Source organism: Neophocaena asiaeorientalis, unplaced genomic scaffold (assembly GCF_003031525.2).
Source record: "Neophocaena asiaeorientalis asiaeorientalis breed wild unplaced genomic scaffold, Neophocaena_asiaeorientalis_V1.1 scaffold723, whole genome shotgun sequence".
NCBI lineage: Eukaryota > Metazoa > Chordata > Mammalia > Artiodactyla > Phocoenidae > Neophocaena > Neophocaena asiaeorientalis.
In genome coordinates this window covers 49,561-58,439 of record NW_020171826.1, presented here as the reverse complement: position 1 = coordinate 58,439, position 8,879 = coordinate 49,561, and the positions used below count along the sequence as shown (strand labels likewise).

General features: G+C 39.1%; 1 protein-coding gene across 1 annotated transcript; it reads right to left on the bottom strand.

The window, feature by feature from the left end:
* Window positions 1-7,155: 7,155 nt before the first annotated feature.
* LOC112396460 (craniofacial development protein 1-like) lies at window positions 7,156-8,642 on the bottom strand. The gene is given in 3 exon segments (XM_024740210.1): window positions 7,156-7,504; window positions 7,506-8,291; window positions 8,502-8,642. Coding segments are annotated over 3 exon segments (1,230 nt in total). The 3' UTR covers window positions 7,156-7,201.
* Between the last annotated feature and the right edge of the window lie 237 nt (window positions 8,643-8,879).

Sequence of the window (8,879 nt, the reverse complement as noted above, 5' to 3'; positions counted from 1 at the left end):
AAAAAAAAAAAAAAAAAACCGTGGAAAACAGAACTGTGCGTTTGGAGAGCAGTGAGTGTTCCGTGTTCCAGCATCATTTAACAAATGGACCAAGAGGATGAGAGGTGGACTGAGGGAGAAGAATCAAAACATAGTTGACATCCAACTATCAAAACATAGTTGACTGTAGAGATCCTTAAATGTCATGGTGATAATTTCAGATACTGTTAGACCAGCCAGATACTCAACTTGTCAACCAGTTATATGTCAAATACATGTTAAACAAAGTATCCTAAGATGAATAAATTGGGAGGCCCACATGGCTGAGAGATTGACAATGGCACTTCCTCTCCTTTATTCCCATTGAGAGTACAGCCACATGTGGCTGTTTACATGGGTTCCTATCTGTGGACAGTTTTGTCTAGGTTTAGCTAATCTCATTCTCAGAAAAGGCTAAGTGGCCTTGTACTGCTATTCTACTACTATTTTCTGTTTCTGACTAACAATGTACCACAAATTAAGTGGCTTAATATAACACCCATTTATTATCTCAGTTTTCATTGGTCAGGAATCTGGCAGGGTTCAGCTGGATTCTTTGCTCAGGTCTCATATGTTTGCAATCAAAGTGGTGACTGGAGCTTCCATCCTACCTGAGACTTTCCATCCTCTTCCAAACTCATTCAAGTTGTTGGCAGAATTTACTTCCTTTTGGCTGTAGAACTCATAATGGCTTCCACCTTTTCCAAGACCAGCAAGAGAAAAATCTCTCTCATGTTTCAAATTTCTTCCTTTTTAAGGGCTTCTGCCTGATTAAGTTGGAGACACCCAGATAGTCTTCCTTTTGATTAACTCAAAATAAACTGATTTGGGACCTGAATCTCATCTTCAAAATCCACTTTGCCATATAACATAACATAATGAAAGGAATAAAATCCATCCTATCACAGCACCACCCACACTGAAGGGGAGGGACTCATACAAGACATACACACCAGGGAGTGGGAATTTTGAGAGCCATTGCAGAATTCTGCCTACCCAGGTTTATTAAACATATCTGCAGAGAAACTGTGGTAGATTGAATAATGCTCCCTTACCCAAGATATCTATGTCCCAATCCCTGAAACCTGTGAATGTTACCTTATATTACAAAAAGGGACTTTGCAGCTGTGATTAAATTAAGGATCTTAAGATGGGTAGATTATCCAGGCCCTAAATGCAATCACACGCATCCTAATAAAAGAGAGATAGAGGGAAATTTGATAGACACAGAAGAGAAGGCAATGTAACTATGGAGGCAGAAATTGGAGTGATGTGGTCACAGACCAAGTGATCCCTGCAGCCACCAGAAGCCGGAAGAGGCAACGGAAGGATAGTCCTCTGGAGGATGCCTGCAGAGGGAATGCAGCCCTGCCAACACCTTGTTTTCAGCCCAGTGAAACTAATTTCAAACATCTGGCCTCCATAGTTGTAAGAGAATACATTCTTGTTCTTTTAAGCCACCAAGTTTGTGGTAATATTTACAGCAACCATAGGAAATGAAGATAGAAACCATGAATTAAAGGTGAGACTAATCATGTACAAAGAGGCCAACTCCATGAGAAGGGCAGGGTTGTCACTTTTAATACTAGAACCAGCTCTCTGTCAGCAACTTTATGAACAAAACTAATTTCAAGCAGGTCTAGCAAGGTCAGAAAAAAAAAAAATATATATATATATATATATATGTGTGTGTGTGGGTGTATCAAGAGGACAATCTGATACCTTGATTATTAATATGGACTTTATCCTAAGTGTATATGGTGGCTTGAATATTAAAATAGAGCCACCATGATCAGCAAAACCTTTTAATCATGATCACAACTTTTTTAAGGTTTATTTTTAGGTTTTATAATGTAAGTAGTATGACAACTTAGTGGTCCATGGATATAATAAATAAATAATTAAATATACATATTTAATTATGAGCTTTAGTTTTCTGTTGTTTTTGGTTTTCTTACTGTTAGGAGTTTGAAAGCCATTTCCATAAAAAAAAATGGGAGCTATTAGAGGCTCCAGGTCATGGACTTGTCATAATACAATTTATATTTAAATAAATAACTTTTGGTATTATTGTGGAAAGTAAGGGTTAAAGAGAAGAGACAGAAAACAGGGAGAGGTTAAGAGGTTATTGGAGTAGATTATTCACACTAGGTCATTCAAACTGAACTGTGAATGAAGGTAGCACAGTCCTATCGTTAATACAGTTAATAATATAATAATTAACAGCATACAGGATTGACAAGTGTGTGGCAGTCTCAGTGACTTTGTATTACTACTCATAATAATTATTGGGGGTAAATACGCTGTCAATTCCATTTCACAAAATCATTTATTCAACAAATATTATTGAGTATTTACTATGCGCTTAGTAGTTTATTAGGAATTGGGGAGGAAATTAAGATTAAGTTGGGATCAAGGTCCTTTCCCAAGGACACACAACTTCTACTTACTGAGATGTTATCACATTCAGGTCTTTGTGACACCTAATTCCGAAGGGCAGAATGGAGGACAGAAAAAAGAGGAGAGTAAAATATGAAATAATTTAGCACTATTGTAACTGCTTAAAACCAATGATCTACTCATTGCCTGGAGGAGTTAATATGAGGAAAGCAACAGAACCCTGATAAACTCTAAGAGATGCTCACTGGCAGTCCCAAACTCTTCTGAGGCAACAACAACATTTCAAGGTCTTTTTCATGTCCCAGAATTGTAGCTTTGACTTATACTAATAAGACCCCCAAAACGAAAAAAAAAACAAATTCAGAGATTTTTTGTTCAACTTTTCCCAGCCATAGATAATTTGATTTCTAATTACATTAGATTAGAAGTTAACCTGATTAGCTCTGTCTGAAATAAGTAATTCAAACAGCACTTTACTAGAGAAAGTGGAATTTACAGTTGGATTAAACATTCTAAAATAGTGTTATAAATATTCCTAAAGCTGGAAATGATCTTGAATGATCATCTTGTTCATCCTTCTACTTTCATCCTCCTATTTAGATGTCCTTCTACATAAAGATGATTCCAATGCTGTATTCTGTTTCTGAAATATTCCAGTACAATTAATTACAACATACTTATTGAAAATTTATGTGCTAGGCACCGTGTTTTGAAAAAGAAAACTAATTCCCTCAGTAATCCTTCCTTATTCTTTAAAAATTTTTAATTATGTTTGACATTAGAAAGAAGCAATCCTGAACTCCCTTCCCCTTTTAAGTTTCATTAAGTTATTTTCCTTAAAAACAAACAAACAAAAAAACCACCTTCAGTTGCCCTCCAGTTTCAGTCAAATAATGTTGAGTAAAGCATGATCCAAATTGTAATCACTATCAAGTTAAGACCATTAATTACCTGTGTGCCCTCAACCTAAGCAAAATGTAGAATGTATATAATTACTGGGATAATTCAAGCCAGGAAAAAACATTTTGCTGCACTTGCTAGACCTCTCTCTGACATTCTGATTTATCCGTGGGAAATGATGGCCTGGTTTAACCTGAATGCTCTTGAATTTTTCCATCATCAAAAGAAAAATCAGTCCCCAGTGTCTCTATAACACCAAGGCCAGGTTACTTCACCCTGGGATCAAATATCACCTTTCGCTTTAGATGGCTAACAGGTGAAATAATCTTACATCTTTGTGATTTATTTGACTTCTCATATTTGCATTAATTGTGTATACAGTGTGTTTCTTGATTATTATTTCATTTCCACTTATTTTATACCTATTTCTCCCTAGCAACAGAGAGTCCTCAGCCCAGACCTGCTAATGCATGTTTTTCACTTAAAAAAAAAAAACAACTAAGAAGTAATATTTATAACAAAAACAATAATAAAAGGTTCCATTAATTAATCTAACCTCTATAAATGCCAGTCATTTGTGCCTATGTTTCCTCACATCTCCACCTGGGTTAACCTCTTAATGTTATTATGGTAGGTTTGTGTCCCCCCTAAGTCATGTTTACACATAACCTCAGAATGTAATCATTTGGAAATAGAGTCTTTGCAGATGTAGTCAAGTTAAAATGGAGTCATACTGCACTAGGATGGGCCCTGATCCAATGACTGGTATCCTTATAAGAAGAGGGAAATTTGGACACAGAGACAGAGACAGAGGGAAGAAAATGTGAGACATAGGGAAGAATGCCATGTAAAGATGAAGGCAGAGATTGGAATGATAAATCTATAAGTCAAGGAATGCCAAGGATTGCTGGCAACCACTAGAAGATAGGAAGAAACCAGGAAGGATTCTCCCCCAGAGCCTTCAGAGAGAGCATGACCTAGGAAACATCTTGATTTCAGACTTCCGGCCTCCAGAACTGTGAAAAAATTCTCTTACTCTAAGTCACTCAGTTTGCTGCAATTTGTTACAGCAGCCCTAGGAAACTAATACAGTTACTGTGAGGATTAAGTAGGACAATTTCTGTAAAGAATTTATAGCCATGCTTACAGTAAGCATGCAATAAAAATTAGTTATTATTTTATTTTCATTATCAGTATGAATCCAGATTGAAACTCAAAATGTAAATATGATTAGGGCACATTCCTGCTTTAAACTTTTCAGTGGCTTTCTATTGCCCACAGGATAGAATCTAAAACCTTAAGACAGCTCAAAATGCCCTGAACAAAATCTGACCACACGACCGCTTCTGTATACTTCTTTCTCCTTCATTCGTTCTTCTCCAACTATACTGACCTTCTTTGAAACCCTTGTGCTCTCCCATCTCCAAGCATTCTAACATGCTATTCCCTCTGTCTGGAGCATTCTTCCCTTTCCTTTCTCCTCCTTTAGGACTCTGCATAAAGTCCTTTAAGGGAGGCTTTCCTGAGTAGGAGAGATCTCTCTTGAATCCCTTAATACTCTGTACTTTTATCTTCTGCTACTTTCATCAAGTCATATATCATCATATCACATTCCTGGCTACCCTGTAAACTCTAAAAGGACTGACCACAACTGTTCTCTTCTTTGTGCTTGTCAGTACCTGGCATACAGTCAGCAGTAATTCAATAAATATATATTACTTAAACAAATGAATAAGATTATTTAATTATAGTGCCATAAATACAATAATAAAGATACAATCATAGCCCATAAAAGGAGAACAGATGGGTAGACTCTTAGGCCACCTAGGACAAACTGCGAGTCATAGAATTTTGTGGATAGGAAGTCTCCGAAGCACGTTTATTTTAGCGCCTTCCTGTATTTTATGATCCAGAAGCTGAATGAGGTAAAGCATTTGCCTAAAGCTGAATAGCCATCAATGGCAAAACTAGAACCAGTATTCCTTTTCCTCTCCAAAGAGTTCTTCCATAGCATTTTGCTGCTTATACTAAGAGAGATGGATCTGGGACCTTTAAAAAATAAATGAATAAGAGATAATGCAACTGAAGGAATGAACCTGGGGAAAACACTAGACTTGTTTACAGAGGATGGAAATAATAGTGATGAGATGAGAATATGTTCAAGTGACTCCAAGATTGCCAAATAGGGTGATTCAAAACTGATAGGAAGTAACTCAAATTCCTTAAGTGCAGTCAGAGGATGTGTAACTAAGGGAGGATAAATTAAATTCCTGAAGTGCAACAAGTGTGGGATCCGGGGAGGAAGAGAAGAGAAATTCCCTAAATTGAGATATACCGCAGAAGGAGCAGAGAATTTATGAAAGACCTGTTATCTAATAGTATCCTTCCAAGCCCAAATCCTGCCTGCCTATCTGCCCCTAATAGCTCTCGCCAACTGTCTATCTCCCTGGATGTCATCGGATTGATAAGACAACAAGAAGTAGGAACTAACAGTGCAGTTTAACACAGATAACAGAGCAGCACTGTGTGTACCAGGGCATGGAGGAAGTGTCTTTAGTCAGATTCCTTTACACCCTAAATCCACAAATTCCAGTGTTATCTCTTCCTCTATCCTGGAATTCTGCCTATTTTTCCTATATTTTTCTCTGAGTAAAAGCCCAGTCTTCCTATTCACTCTACTTATACTTCTGGGTAGATAGACTTATATCTACTCAATCAACCAATCTGGAAAACTCGTAGTTACTTGACCCTCCTCTGCCAATATCTAATCAGTTATTAAATCCCAACCAAATTCTTAACATGGACAAGAAGACTTTTTATAGCTTGGTCTCAGCCTACTTTCACAACACTTTTTCCAAATATTTATCCTCATATACCCTATACTCTGGCCACACTGTCCTCTGAAATCTTTACATACAGTAAGTCCCCTACATACAAACCTTCAATTTGCAAAATTTCAAAGATGCGAACATGCGTTCTCATGTCCAATCACATAAGTTAGTTCACGTGTCTGGCATATATTGTCACATGCATGCATCCTCCACAGGTGTTTGTGCTTTTGTGTACTTTACTGTACAGTACTGTATAGAGTACAGTATCTTTATTTCAAGCCCAGGATGTTTGGAAACAAGCGTAAAAGCAGCGGTGATGTAGGTGGTACTGCTAAGAAGCGCCAAGTGATAACGATGGAAACAAAAGTGAAAATAATTGAGATAGTGGAGCGAGGTGAAAAAACAATAAACGTCACTCACTCTTATAACATGAATCGTTCAACCATCCGTACAATTCTAAAGAACAAGGAAAAGATCATGGAATATGTGAAGTCTGCTGTGCCGATGATGTCAATGATAATATCGAAGAAGCGTGGAAAAGTGATGGAGGAGATAGAGAATCTTCTCAGTGTGCGGATGCAGGATCAACATCAGCGCTGAGTCCTGCTCAGCTTAATGCTGATTCAAGAGAAAGTTTAAAGCCTTTATGAAGACTTGAAGAAGAAACGCGGCAAAGAATCAGAGGGCACATCTTTTAATGCCAGCCATGGCTGGTTTCAGCGGTTCAGGGCTAGAGCCAATGTAAAAGTAAGCAGTGAGGCAGCAAGTGCAGATACAGTAGCTGCCCGGGAAGTTCCTGAAATGCTCTGAGAAATTCCCGCCCCCACCCCTCAGGACCAACCTGTACGTTTTTATTTTTATTTTTTAAAAGACAAACTATTAAAAGTAAAATGAATGAAATCACATGAGATCAAGATACAAAGACAGAAATTCAATGTAGAAAAAAAGACCTTGCTGGGAAACAGTCAATGGGAAACACAGGGAACATTTCATAGACATACAAAAAGCTCACGTTGTAAACAGGATTAAGCTGCTGTAGGTTCCTCATCACATCAGGGTTTCATTTTGCTCAGCCTGAGATCTCGCTCGATTTCAAACTGCCTGTGATCCACTCGGTCTAGAAAAGCTTTCCGTTCAATGAACCCCTCCTTCCCTCGATTGTGGATGGCTAGTTCTTCACCAATGCACTCTTCCTCCTTGAAGCTCTCCCAGTCCAGCTCGGCCTTCTCTAGGATGCTCATCTTCTGCTTCTTGGCTCCTATTTTCCCCAAAAGGCTGTTCATGCCCCTTGACCTTTTTAACCCTGACCCGGCAGGAAGTGACGGTAGAGTTGAAGGGACATTATTAGCCTGGGGATTTTTCTTTCGCATTTTGCTTGAAGAAGGATTTGGCTTCTTTAGATGTAGCATCCACTTCCTTAGTCACCCTGACTTCACCAGCAAAATCAAACACCTTGGTGATTTTAACTTTTTCTGTTTCTTTAGGTTTCTCTAGCTCTTCTGCTTTGACCAACAATTTACTTGAACTTGTCTCTTCAGCCTCCTCTCCTCTTTTAACTTGTGTACACGGAGGCACTTTTGATTTTAGTCCTACGTCATTGAGGAAGCTGGCCCATAGTTCATCTTCCATCTTTTTCCTCGTATCCTCTGACTCAATGCCTTTTTCTTGCTCTGCAGCTACATCTTCCTCCTCACTACTACTTCCTCCAGATTCCTCGCTGGCATCCTTCTTGTCCTTTTCTAATGAGAGGCCACCTTGTTTTCTCTTCCTGGCCAGAATGCTCTGAGCCTTTCTTTTTCTCCCTTTGGTTTTCTGTGTCTTCTCTTCACCATCCACTTCATGTTCCTTCACTAAATCATTTACATCATCTTCACTATACTCTCCACCCAATGACACGTAGTCCTCGTCCTCCTCCGAGGTGGAGAAATCTTCAGAGTCGAATTCCTCCAAGTCGCTAAGGCGCGGGGCGGACAGAGCCGCAGCAGCTACCCCCAAAGGCAAAGCTCTAGGGAGAAACCATAGACAGAGATGCGGCAGGGCCGGCGGCAGCTGGGGCAGACCCCGCAGCGTGCTCTGAGAAATTATTGATGAAGGCGCGTATTTACCCGAGCAGATTTTTAATGTAGATGAGGCAGGACTGTACTGGAAGAGGATGTCAGACCAAAGTTACACCAGTAAGGAGGAAAAGTTGATGCCAGGCTATAAAGCAGCAAAGGATAGGCTAACTGTTGTTTGGTGGCAATGTTTCCAGTGATATGAAGCTGAAGCCCCATCTTAGATTATCATTCAGAGAACCCAAGAGCCCTTCAAAACATAGCCAAGGGCTCTCTCCCAGTTGTATGGAAGAGTAACCCCAAAGTCTGGGTTACACAGGCCCTTTTCCAGGACTGGTTTTTCCACCACTTTATCCAGGAGGTGGAGAAATATTGCTTGGAGAAGGACATCCCGTTCAACATTCTTTTGCTGCTCGACAGTGCTCCAGGCCACCCCCATTCACGGACAACTTTCATCCCAACATCAAAGTAGTACATCTGCCACCAAATACTATGTTGCTTATCCAAATTATGGACCAGGGAGTTATAGCAACTTTCAAGAAATATTATTTACATCACATTTCTTGTCAGGCGTCAAAGGTGAGTGATGAATTGGGAACAACTTTGTGACAATTTTGGAAGGACTATAACATCTACAAAGCCATAAAAAACATTGACTTTGCTTGGCATGAGGTTA